Raw genomic sequence first — 13,060 nt, forward strand, 5'->3', positions numbered from 1 at the left:
TCCCTTTCTTCATGAGCTCTTCTGTTGTGACAGATGATCTCTCCTGCTCTTGCTGTGTGAGTACACACCTGTGTGTACCTGTGTTTGTCTATCAGACACAATTCTTCCTCAAAGCCTCGTTGTGGGAAAAACAAAACAAAACACCCAAACCTACTGATGGGCCTCAGTGACCAAATACTAAAAACTTAACATTCCCTGACATGGTCTTGATCACACCCTTTTGACACATTTGTGTTTCAGGATTCCGATACCTCAGTGGGCCCCCAGTGAAAAGCTATCTCTTAACAACGTTAATGCTAGCTAGCAACATTCCCAAACACAAATCATTGATTGATTTACTCTGGTACTAATTGAAATAGAGCAGAAACCAATTTCTTTAATTTATGACATGTTTTGATGGACTTTTCCTACACAGAAGAGCTATGTGTTCTGGTTGAGGAACGACACTACAAGAAGCAGCATATGGTAGAGTTAAGGATGTAAGCTTTGACATTAGACCTTACTTTAAATAATAGCTCTACCAGTGACCAGGACTGTAGGTAATTTAATTCTCTGAGGTTCAGCCTCTTCAAATATAAGGTGAGGGAAGGGCTCGAGGATCATCGTGGATGATCCTAATTAAGGTTTTAGGCTTGCGCCTGCATAGGGAAGAATGAGTCCCTAAAGCCATTCCCTGCTAGTTAAGACAAGTCTCCTTATTAATTGTTCAGGAAAGTCTTCAATTAAATTGAAGGTCTGGCATACTGCAACTCCTGCAAGTTCTTAGTCATTATCAGCTTTGGCTGGTTAGAATCCACTATAATAAACACGGGCTTCAACTTAGCTCTCTGCAAGGTAGGTGCTGCTGCAAGTGGAAAGTCTGTCTTTAAGAATATGCGCTGCAATTTGCTTTATTCACTGATGATTATATTGATCGGATTTGTCTATGTTGATACTTGTAGGGGATGAAGGAGAGGGAGAAGTCAACCATGACAGCAAATTTTAGTGTAGAGCAACTGAGAATGGTGGTGCAGGAAACACAGGGAACAGGAGTGACTTGGAAGTGGGAATGGAGATAACTTCATGCTGTGGACATTCGGAATCCACAGAGCTGCGTGGAAATCAGATTTAACTTGCTCTCTCTCCCCCTTTAAGATGCTTCTCAAGTAGCCTCACTCCCTAAAACAAACGGATATTTGGCATTGAGCCACATTATTCTGCAGCCGCCATATTTTCTTGCAGGTAGAAGGCAGGCCCTTCCTGGTGTAAACAAACAAGATCGGGCTAGAGTGACACTCCTACCTCATGGCCCACATCTGGTTTATACCCTCTATTAATGGGGTCCTTCAAAATCCAGCCTCAGATGCCCTTCTTCCGCAGCGGTGGCCTCCACCTCTGGCCTGGCCCAGCTTACGTGGTCCAGCTTGTGCAAGACCCAATTCCAGCTCCGGGTTTCCGGCTTTTGGCCACTCAGGATTGGACCTGGGAGTGGAGCTGGTCGGCCCTGCAGGTGCTGGGCCTGGGGACTGAGGAAGCACAGAGATTCCCCGCCCCGTTCCCCGCCTTCGGCACTCGCGGCTAGGCACCGTCCCACTCCCCGCCCCCGGGATGCCTGGCGCGTGCGGCTATTCGGCAGCTCAAGCCCCGCCCCCACAGTCTCCATTCTCCGCTCTCCCCTCTCCCAGGACACTGCGCAGGAGACACGACGCCCCGCCTTTCTCCCCGCCCTGCCGCGCTCCAGGGACGCAGCGCGGACGCAAATGCGTTTCCGGCGAGACCTGGCTGCTGTGCCTCGCGGCTTGTGCGCGCTTGTGGACCGCGCGGGCCTTCGGGAGATCGGTGCGGATCCTTGGGGAGTATGGTTATTATTTTCTGCCACTTTTAGGGATGATTTAGGAGTTTCACGGTCTTCTGCTTTTCGTCTTGCCGATTCAGCCGGGCCTTTAGGCCGTGTGGTCGGTGCTTTTCTCGTCGGTATTTCCTGCATGTCTTGAAAGAAGCTGTGGATGGGCGGAGTCCCTGAGCTCCTGAGGGAAAGGCCTACCCATGTCGCATAGTGTTGCCCCGTTTCCTGGTGGTTTTGTTTCTCCATCTCTTTAAAAGCCTCCCTTACTCAGTGCCGCCTCGAGTTAAGAAGTGTGGGCAAGGCCGGGCGCGGTGGCTCAAGCCTGTAATCCCAGCACTTTGGGAGGCCGAGACGGGCGGATCACGAGGTCAGGAGATCGAGACCATCCTGGCTAACACCGTGAAACCCCGTCTCTACTAAGAAATACAAAAAACTAGCCGGGCGAGGTGACGGGCGCCTGTAGTCCCAGCTACTCCAGAGACTGAGGCACGAGAATGGCGTAAACCCGGGAGGCGGAGCTTGCAGTGAGCTGAGATCGGGCCACTGCACTCCAGCCTGGGCGACAGAGCGAGACTCCGCCTCAAAAAAAAAAAAGAAATGTGGGCAAGATCCCAAGCCTTAAGCCCTTCCCCATTTTATGGGAGCTTAATTCTTTCTTTTTTTTTGGGGGGGGTGGGGGGAGCGTCTCGCTGTGTTGCCCAGCCTGGAGTGCAGTAGCCTGAATATGTGTCATTGCAGCCTCTGCCTCCTGGGCTCAAGCCATTTTCCCACCTCAGCCTCCCAAGTAGCTGGGATTACAGGTGCACGCCACCATGCCCGATTTTTTTTTTTTTTTTTTTTTTAATAGAATATGGGTTTCACCATGTTGGCCAAGCTGTTCTCGAACTCCTAACCTCAGGTGATCCGCCTGCTTGGGCCTCCCAAAGTACTGGGATTACAGGCGTGAGCCACCTTGCCTGGCCTAATTCTTTAAACAGAATAAACGGGGTATGCATTGCTTTCCATCTTGTTAGGCTCGCTGCATACAGGATACTTTTCCGTAAGAAAATACCAGCTGTTTTTCCAAGGTTGCAATGTCACATGTGATTTTGACCTGAGTTTTCATATATTTTACCCCCTCTTCTGCCCTCCTAACAAGAACTGTGAGTTGGATGCAGAAGTTTCTAAAAAACTTGAGTATTGAAATTGGCTGTTGCAGCGGGGACGAAAAGCAACACCCCTGCCTCCCCCCGAAAGAGACATGAAAGTAGTTGGATTAAGGGCACGGGAGTATTTGCTTTCCGATTTAGTGATAACGTGAGTACTTGATGAAATGGCTAACACATTCCCTGATTATAGAGTTGGTCAGTGGATCTTGGCTGAGTTTCCTGTGGGCCTATGTAAAATGATCGGCATCTGTTCAGCGTTACTGTGTGCTAAGCACCTTTGCATGTGTCATACGTTGAATGCTCACAACAGCCCCAGGAAATTGGTACCAGTGTTATCCTCATGGTATGTGAAGGATACTGAGACTTAGGTTGCGTAGCTTGCGGGTTGGACACACTTCTTTCGGACTGCTGGAGAGCTGTGCTTTTAACCACTACTGATGCAGCTTGTTTTCCCCAGATGCAGGCCTAGGGTAGTCTCCTTTCTGGACTGAGAAGAGAAGAATGGAGAAGAGCCCCTTCCCATTGTGAGTGGACAGGAAATGGGTATGGAATAGCCAGGAGCTTCTGGAAACCAGAGTTCCTTTCCTCAGCTGAAAAGAACCCTAAGAGTAGACTGCCTGGGATTGCGTGGGAGATGGGAGGATCACTGGACCTGTGGGCCAGAGACTTGGGTTTGAGTCCCAGCTCTGGCTTTGCTGAGTTGTGTGACTCTCAGAAAGTCATCCAACCTCTGTGGGCCTTATTTTCAGTGATAGAACCTGTGGGGAATGATGACCTTTTAGTCCCATCCTATGACAATATGGTTTGTTTTTAAAGCCCGGTTAACACTGACTTCTCTCTCGTGTTTTCAGAGTGCCTTTGCATTGGTTTGGCTTTGGCTACACAGCAGTGGTTGTTTCTGGTGGGATCGTTGGCTATGTAAAAACAGGTATGGTTTTGTTGTTACTTAGCCTCTTAACATCTTCACGTTGTTCCAGTGAAATGTGAGTGCCCGGGTACCCCTGAGAAGCAAGCTCATTTCATTCAGGTTTGCTGTTGGTCCCCAAGCTGGAGTGCAGGCTTCCTTGTCAGTGTTGCAGCTCCTGCACTTGCCTTGCGGTTACCTGGTGAAGCTGAGCCAGGCCTCTTGTGGAATTACTTGTTTTTGCCTCTTTATCTAAAGATAGGCAGGGGTGGTTGTAGTTTGTTATTATCATTGACTACCGTGCATCAGCCACGACCCCCAAGTGCCATCTCTGGGCTCAGGTAGGAGGAAACCTCTGGTCTACACAGACTGGTATTTTGAAGTCTCCTCATTAGGCCAGGCAGGGGTGTGTGAGTGGCTGTGCTTGTTTCTGCCCCCTAGTCCTTGCCTGCATTCCCACCCAAACCCCTGCACCAGAATTCTTATTGTCCTGGTCTTCTATTTTTTTTAACCACCTGGCCCTATTTCCCTCTCCTTTTGTGATTTGCTGGAGGTCCTGCCTGTACACAGTTCCAGCCCTTCATGGTTGATCAGGCCTGTTTAGAAAGAAGGCCTAGCCACTAGCCACTAGTTCCATCTAAGGAGGGAAGATGGCCTTCTTTCCTTTCCTTAGATGGAAGTGCCCTGCTTATCAGAGGAGAGAAAAATGGGGTGGGAAGACCCTGACTTCTCTGAGAAGATAGCACACTCCCCGAAACATCTTCCTGCTTGAGTCCACCTTGGCTATGAGCTGTGTTGAGAGTTCTCTGTGCTGTCCTCCTTTGTAGGGCAGGGGGTCTGGTGGATTCTGTTAGTGAAATAAGTGCCTGACATTACAATGCAAGCTGTGTTTGCTTCCCTCTAGGAAGGGTGGCGTCCCTGGCTGCAGGGCTGCTCTTCGGCAGCCTCGCTGGCCTGGGTTCTTACCAGATGTCTCAGGATCCAAGGAACGTTTGGGTTTTCCTAGGTATGTCTGCTTCAGCATCTCCTTAGGGCAGTCGTGTATCTGCAATACTCTTTTCCAAACGACCCTGGTTTGGTGGAATGGAGCGAGTTCTTCACACTTAATTTACTACAGTTTCACTGCTTCTCCAAGTCCAAGTCCTCAGAAAGTTTGAAAATAGGAGAAGGGTGGCGGGAATTGTCCGGGTTCCTGTTTATCATTTATGTAGAGAATATGGAAAGATTTCCATACCTCATGAATTTTGTGACTCTCAGAAAATCTTCCCTCCTCTGTGGGCCTTATTTTCAGTGTTTACCTAGTAGAATTAGCATCAAACTTGTGTTACCCGTATTTACCCAGTAAAATTAGCATTAAACTTGTGTAAGACAAATATGTGTCAACCGTTGAGGTTTTCCGCTGAAAACCATTGGCCTCAGCATCACTACAATATCACACATCTGGGTTAGGTTTGCATCCACGTTGCATTTTTCCCGTTTGAAAATCACCTCTTTAGCAGTCAGCTAAATAAATATGTAAGACATAGGCCATGCCTTCCAGGAGCTTTCAACTGACTTCACTGGGGAAGTAAGACATGAGCATAGAAGCAGGACTGGAAATGTACCCTCTGAGCAGCATGGACAGTGAGTGGGGTGGGGGACCGAGGAGTCCTTCTTATCAGGGTGGCTTTCAGCACATTTCTGTGGGGCTCCACCCATGTGTCAGACGCTGCTGGGAGTGTGGGTTCCTCACTGTCTCCACAAACCCCGTGTGAGAGTGAGTGCCATGTGGGAGGGAGAAGCCGTGTGATCTGTACCCATCAGCCGGGGTTGGGAAGGAAGGTCAGTGATGGCTAATGGGGTGTGCTGGGGAAGGAGGTGCGTCCAGGTCGCAGCTCTGCCTAACAGCTCCCTCCCTCATGCTGCAGAATGACTTTGAGCCTGCTTTTTCCCTTTCTCTGATCCTGCTCCACTCAGCAAATGACCTCATGCCTATTGTAGAGAAAAAACAGCAGCCATCAGGTGGGGACTCCCTGGAACCTTTAATCTCCAAGCCTCACCTCGTCCTGTTTTCCCTCCTCTCCAACACCAGTGTCCTCCTCTGTGCTCTGAGTGTCTTCTCCCTGACCTTCTCCAGACCTTTACACTGGCAAGGATCCTGTCTTGTATTTGTATTCCTCCTTTTAGGTGGATCCCCCCCATTGATATTCAGATGTGCTTGTCTCTTTCCTCTTCATAAACTTTTTTTTTTTTTTTTTTGAGACAGAGTCTCACTGTGTTGCCCAGGCTGGAGTGCAGTGGCGCGGTCTTGGCTCACTGCAACCTCCGCCTCTTGGGTTCGAGCGCTTCTCCCGCCTCAGCCTTCTAGGTAGCTGGGATTACAGGCACCTCCCACCACTTCAGGCTGATTTTTGTATTTTTAGCAGATACGGGGTTTCGCTATGTCCAGGCTGGTCTGGAACTCCTGACCTCAGGTGATCTGCCCGCCTCGGCCTCCCAAAGTGCTGGGATTACAGCCGTGAGGCACCATGCCCAGCCAAGAGGGCAAGAGGGAGGAAATGGGAGGCCAGAAACCTACAGCACCTGGTATTTTCCCCAAGGTGGGGTGGTATTCTCCCATCCAAGTACCATGCAGGACCGACTTTGCTTAGCTTTTGGGAGCAGACAAGATCGAGCGTGTTCAGGGCGGTATGGTGGTAGACCAAACACTTCTTAAAGATCATTTATGCAGCTGGGCGTGGTGGCTCACGCCTGTAATCCCAGCAGTTAGGGAGACCGAGGCAGGTGGATCACCTGAGGTCGGGAGTTCGAGACCAGTCTGACCAACATGGAGAAACCCCCGTCTCTACTAAAAATACAAAATTAGCCGGGCGTGGTGGCTGGCACCTGTAATCCCAGCTACTCGGGAGGCTGAGACAGGACAATTGCTTGAACCTGGGAGGTGGTGGTTGCAGTGAGCCGAGATGAAGCCACTGTACTCCAGCCTGGGCAACAGGAGCGAGACTCCGTTTCAAAAAAAAAAAAAGATCATTTATGCTTCCTTTCCCATCACACATGATCAGCCCATCTCAGTCTCCGTTTCTGTCCCTGTGTTTGTGGAACAGCTCTCCCTGAGGCTGCCAGTGACCTGTGTTTGTACAAAATCCAATCTACATTTTTCAGTCCTCATTTTACTTGGCCATTTAGCAGTTCTCAGCATGGTTGACCAATCATTTTCCATTCTCCTGGTTTCCCTTTTTATTCTCTCATTTTCTTTTGGCAACTCATTTTCCTTTTTGGCCACTAGACATTGAAGTTCTTCAGGCTCTTTTTGTCTACTCACTTGACAGTTTATAAGTACCATCAAAGCCTATGCCTTTAATTTCCACCAATACACAAATGACACAAATTTCTCTCTCCTCCAGGCTGGATTCTCATGTATTCATTTGCCCACTTTCCTTCAGATGTCTCTAGGAATCTGCCCAGACCTAACCTCATGGCCACACACTCCTCCTGTCTTCTGTTCTCCATCCATTCGGGTCTTGATTGCTCTCTTTCCCCTCCACCGCCCCCTTTCTGACTAATCCATCAGCAGGTCTTGTCAACACTATTTCCGGCCCTTATCCTGAGTTGTCCTCTTTTTCATCTGCACAACCATCATCCTAGTCCCAGTTATCCCCTCTTTCTTACCTGCATTCCCAAGGATGTTCCTTAGCTGGTATCCCCATGTACCCTCTAGTTTCCCTGAAGTTTGTTCTGTATGGTACAGCTAGAATTATGCTTTCAAAATGCAACTCTGGGCCGGGTGCAGTGGCTGACGCCTGTAGTCCTAGCACTTTGGGAGGCTAAGGCAGGTGGACTGCCTGAACTCAGGAGTTTCAGACCACCCTGGACAACATGATGAAATCCCATCTCTACTAAAATTAAAAAAAAATTAGCCGGGCATGGTGCCAGGTGCCTGTAGTCTCAGCTACTTGGGAGGCTGAGACTTGAGGATTGCTTGAACCGGGGAGGTAGAGGTTGTAGTGAGCTGAGATCATGCCACTGCACTCCAGCCTGTGTTGCAGAGTGAGACTGTCTCAAAAAATAATAATAATGCAACTCTGTTCATGCATCTTTCTGCTTAGTAGCCTTTAATAGCTTCTCATTGCTCTTAGGATGAAAACCCAATCCCTAGTATGGCCTTCAAGGCTCCATGTGGCCTGGCCCCTCTTACTTGCAAACTGCATCTTGACTTCTGTGCCACAGTGCCCATTTAGGGTGAATGTGCCACGCTCCCTGTCAACCACCGGGCCTCTGCATATACTGTCCCCTCTGCCTGGAAAGGGCCTTCCCATCCTTCAGCTTATTAACTCCTGTAATTTCAGATCTCAGCCAGTCTTCACTTCCTTGGCTAAAAGCCTTGCATGATCTCCCTGAATAGGTTGATCCCCTGTTGAGCTTTTTTGTGTAGCATCAATTATACCTGAAGCACAAATTGTACCTTGGTTTTCTTTGTGTGATTGTTTAAAGTCTGTCCCATCAGACCTGAAGCACTGTAAAAGGGCAAAGACAGTTACAATTACCTTTGTATTCTCCAGCACCTAGCACAGCGCTTGACATGTAGTAGGTGCTTTGACAGTTACCCAGTGGGAATTGCGTGCAGGGTAGAGGAAATAGTGTCTGCAGGGTGTGAGAAACAGCAGCATTTTGGAGAAAACTAACACATTGATGGCTAAAGGGGGGGTTTTGCAGAAGTGGTAAGAGATGAGGCTGGAAGGGCAGGCAGGGCCCAGGCTGTGAAGGGCCCTGTTTGGCCAATATTGGTACTTGGACGCATAGGATGTGGGCAGCCAGTAATCTACCCCTACTTGGAGAAGGAGGAATAAGCATAGGATGAGGTGTGACCCTTGAGAGATGGGTGGGGCTTGGTCCACTTCTGATTCCCCTGCGTAGAAGATGTAATGAGTTTTGACCCTTCTTTGTATCTTTTTCAGCTGCTACATCTGTTACTTTTGTTGGTGTTTTGGGATTGAGATCCTACTACTATGGAAAAGTCATGCCTGTAGGTTTAATTGCAGGTGCCAGGTACTTTCATTTGTTACTTTACCATGTAGAGTTCAGTTTATTCCCCAGGATACTTTATGCATTCAAAACCTAACTTGTTTCAGGATATCTGATGCTATGCATCAGCTGACATTTGATTTATACACTAATAGGAGATGCTTCAAAAACAATGGTTGATTTAATGTCACAATGACATGAGTATATCCATTCACTCTGGAGATGGCTTTCTCTGGTCCTAGCTCCTCCCTGTATGGTGGCAGAAGTTTTAGTGCAAAGCTATGACTGCAACCTTTTGTGTGACTTGCGGGGAATGTGTGGGGGTCCCATATTTCTTAGATGTGTAGGTGTCTTTTATAGAAAATTTTACTAGAAGGGAATTTTGATTGAATCCTGTTTTCTAATTTTGATTATAATACGTAAACCAAATTGTGGTTTTAAAAAAATTTAGTTGTAGGCCAGGCACAGTGGCTCACACCTGTAATCCCAGCACTGTGAGAGGCCATGGCGGGCATATCACTTGAGGTCAGGAGTTCGAGACTAGCCTGTCCAACATGGTGAAACTCCTCTCTATGAAAAATACAAAAATTAGCTGGGCGCGGTGGTGCATGCTTGTAATCCCAGCTACTCGGGAGGTCGAGGCAGGAGACTCGCTTGAACTGGTGAGGCGGAGGTTGCAGTCAGTTGAAATCGTGCCGCTGCACTCCAACCTGGGCAACAGGGTGAGTGAGACTCCGTCTCAAAAAAAAGAAAAAAAAATCGGTTATTAAGTGTGATAAAGACATCCTGAAGGCAGGGGAATTTTAACAAACCTGTTTTGGAGAAAGATTGCATACTCTACTCTCGTAGTTGCGACGCTGCCAGTGTAATTTTTTTTTTTTTTTTTTTTTTTTTTTGAGACGGAGTCTGGCTCTGTCGCCCAGGCTGGAGTGCAGCGGCCGGATCTCAGCTCACTGCAAGCTCCACCTCCCGGGTTTACGCCATTCTCCTGCCTCAGCCTCCCGAGTAGCTGGGACTACAGGCTCCCGCCACCTCGCCCGGCTATTTTTTGTATTTTTTAGTAGAGACGGGGTTTCACCTTGTTAGCCAGGATGGTCTTGATCTCCTGACCTCGTGATCCGCCCGTCTCGGCCTCCCAAAGTGCTGGGATTACAGGCTTGAGCCACCGCGCCCGGCCAATATTTTATACCTGAAGCAAAAGAGTCAATGTGGAGCAAGGTCTAGAGCAGTAAACTGAGAGGCTGGAGCTTCGACCATTAATCAGATCCCTGAGGGTGGGGCGGCCTTGCTCTCTCTTGTGTCCATTTCTTCATCTCTTCAAATTATTGGCAGTTGGATTAGGATCCAGCTCATGTGTGCTATTTTAAGACCTCAGTATGAGACTGTCCCTTGGCTTGCTTTTTCTCTGGTTCCTCCAGGGATGGAAATTTTACCTCTGACCACTCTTGCCTTAGTACCTCCTCCCCCACACAGTTGTGAGGAACCTGCAGAGTTTAGTTCCTTAAAAACATAGTTGCCTGTTCTGTCCTTTACCTGACGTTTTCTATCTTGTTTCTTTTAAACAGTTTGCTGATGGCTGCCAAAGTTGGAGTTCGTATGTTGATGACAGCTGATTAGCAGAAGTCATGTTCCAGCTTGGACTCATGAAGGATTAAAAATCTGCATCTTCCCCTATTTTCAATGTATTAAGAGAAATAAGTGCAGCATTTTTGCATTTGACATTTTACCTAAAAAAAAAAAAAAAGACACCAAACTTGGCGGAGGGGTGGAAAATCAGTTGTTACCATTATAACCCTACAGAGGTTATAAAGAGGATGTAACATGAGCTTATTGAGACCCTCACAGAGATCGATTCTTGTATATTGATGTTCTCTTCTTTCTGTATCTATAGGTAAATCTCAAGGGTAAAATGTTAGGTGTTGACATTGAGAACCCTGAAACCCCATTCCGTGCTCAGAGGAACAGTGTGAAAAAATAGAGTATCTGTTCTTCTGCTCATCTTAGACCACAGACTGACTTTGAAATTATGTTAAGTGAAATATCATTGAAAATAAAGTTTACTATAAATAATATTTCCTATGGTGTCTTCATTGCCAGAGCTGGTCTAGTTCATAGAATGACATGGTGCTAGCCGCAAGATATAGCAACTTGAAAGTATTTTGTTGATATTTAGAAATTACCTATTTTGAGAAATTTAAGGACCAAGGAAAGTTATTTGATTGTACATTGCACTGAAGCTTGTTTCAAAATGATCTCTGAGGATTTTTTTTGTTTTTTAAGAGACAGGGACTTTTTCCATCACCTAGCCTGGAGTGCAGTGGTACAACTATATCTCACTGTAACCTCAAACTCTTGGGTTCAGTCCTCCCACCTCAGCCTCCTGAATAGCTGGTACTACTGGTGCATACCACCTCGCTAACTTATTTTATGTTTTTGTAGAGATGCCGTCTTGCTCTTGCCCAGGCTGGTATCAAACTCCTGGCCTCAAGCGATCCTCTCTCCTTAGCTTCCCAAAGTCGTGGCTAATGAGCATGAGCCACTGTACCTAGCCACTGAGGATTTCTAAGATTAGGACTGTAGCAAAAAAAGTGTGATTTTTTGTTGTTGTTGTTAATTAGTTCATATGTAATTGTGAAACTGGAAGACCCATCTAGAGCTTGAATCACCTAATTTGGTCTCTACATTGGACACATTTGCTGGATACTGGTACGTTTTTAGTTTACTTTATTCATGTTTCAATATGAAGAATTAATCTGGTGCCCCTTGCTTTAGTTTTCATTCCGTTTAAAAAGGTAAGGAGCTGGGCGCGGTGGCTCACACCTGTAATCCCAACACGTTGGGAGGCCGAGGTGGGTGGATTACAAGGTCAGGAATTTGAGACCAGCCTGGCCAACACGGTGAAACCCTGTCTCCACTAAAAATTCAAAAATTAGCTGGGTGTGGTGACATGCACCTGTAATCCCAGCTACTCAGGAGGCTGAGGCAGGAGAATTGCTTGAACCCGGGAGGCGGTGGCTGCAGCGAGCTGAGATCGCGCCGCTGCACTCCGACCTGGGCGACAGAGCGAGACTCTTGTCTCAAAAAAAAAAAAAAAGGTATTTGCTACTGATTTCCCCTAACTGATACTGGTTGAGTTTAGAGTATAGTTCAGACACTTTATGTATTTGCATAAGCCCCTTGATGGTGATCCTAGTTTTCCATCCTTTTTTATAGGACTCTGGACAATTGAGGGCACTTGTGTTGCAGTGGTAGAGGCATCAGAAGGCCATAGACCATCCAAAACTACCAGCCTCCCAGGCTTCCATAGCTAAGAGTTTGAGTCTCAATGTTGGCCCTTTTTTCATGTGTCATGGAGTGTTTCCAAAGGGCACACAGTTTTGCCACCTTCAGTCCTAGAGGAGCACCTGAATCCTGAATGACAAGGTTCCCTGAAGGTAGGAATTAGTTTAGGTGCTAAGTAGATCCCTGTGTGACTATTTGGTCCTCAGCAATCAACCTGGAAAATTCTAAGGCTGCCCGCAGATGAGAGGCAGGAGGTCTTCATAGCCCTTGCCAAGTCCCCTCGTCCCTGCTTCTCTGCAAAGGTCCCGGAGTATTTACTGCTAAGGGTTGCGCTGGGTCCTAGCAGTGCAAAGAACAAGCCATGGTGCTTGCCCTTTTGGAGTCTAGTGGAGGAGGCGGACGTCTAAACAAAGGCAGTAGAGAAATAAGTGTATAATGGAGGTAGATCCCTATTACTGTGGGGGCACAAGGAGGGGAGTGGGCATTTCTGTTTAGGGAGTCAAGGGAGGCTTCACAAAGGAACCAATAGTTAAACTGAGCCTTGTCAGTTGATTCATGAGTCAGTTGACATGAACTCCTTTTGTGAGTTGTCTATGAGGAATTCATAGGTAAGGAAGGGCAAATGTCTCGGATAGAGGGAACAATATACGTACAGTGCCTCAAAGGCATGAAACTCTGTAGCACAGCTGGGTTCAACCCTTTCCTTTGGGATCTAATTTTTTTTTTTTTTTGAAATGGAGTATGGCTCTTGTTGCCCAAGCTGGAGTGCAATGATGCGATATCAGCTCATTGCAACCTCCACCTACCGGGTTCAAGCGATTCTCCTGCCTCATCCTCCTGAGTAGCTGGGATTACAGGTGTGCACCACCATACCCGGCTTTTTTTGTATTTTTAGTAGAG

At 47.4% G+C, this 13,060-nt stretch overlaps 1 protein-coding gene across 5 annotated transcripts; it reads left to right on the plus strand.

Moving 5' to 3' along the window:
* The first annotated feature begins 1,713 nt into the window (after positions 1 to 1,713).
* On the plus strand, positions 1,714 to 10,774 carry TMEM14B (transmembrane protein 14B). Of its 5 annotated transcripts, none has more exons than XM_050789616.1 (6): positions 1,714 to 1,818; positions 3,431 to 3,497; positions 3,825 to 3,901; positions 4,782 to 4,883; positions 8,812 to 8,902; positions 10,444 to 10,774. In XM_050789616.1, the coding sequence occupies exons 2-6, from the start codon at positions 3,475 to 3,477 to the stop codon at positions 10,493 to 10,495; spliced, it is 345 nt and encodes a 114-aa protein (XP_050645573.1). In that variant the 5' UTR covers positions 1,714 to 1,818; positions 3,431 to 3,474; the 3' UTR covers positions 10,496 to 10,774. The 5 variants fall into 5 exon arrangements, with proteins under 5 accessions (XP_050645573.1, XP_050645572.1, XP_050645569.1 ...); XM_050789615.1 differs by lacking the exon at positions 10,444 to 10,774 and adding an exon at positions 2,964 to 3,121 and having other exon boundaries at positions 1,714 to 1,835; positions 8,812 to 9,050; XM_050789612.1 differs by lacking the exon at positions 10,444 to 10,774 and adding an exon at positions 2,964 to 3,121 and having other exon boundaries at positions 8,812 to 9,050.
* Positions 10,775 to 13,060: the final 2,286 nt, after the last annotated feature.

This window comes from Macaca thibetana, chromosome 4 (genome assembly GCF_024542745.1).
Source record: "Macaca thibetana thibetana isolate TM-01 chromosome 4, ASM2454274v1, whole genome shotgun sequence".
Classification (NCBI taxonomy): Eukaryota; Metazoa; Chordata; class Mammalia; order Primates; family Cercopithecidae; genus Macaca; species Macaca thibetana.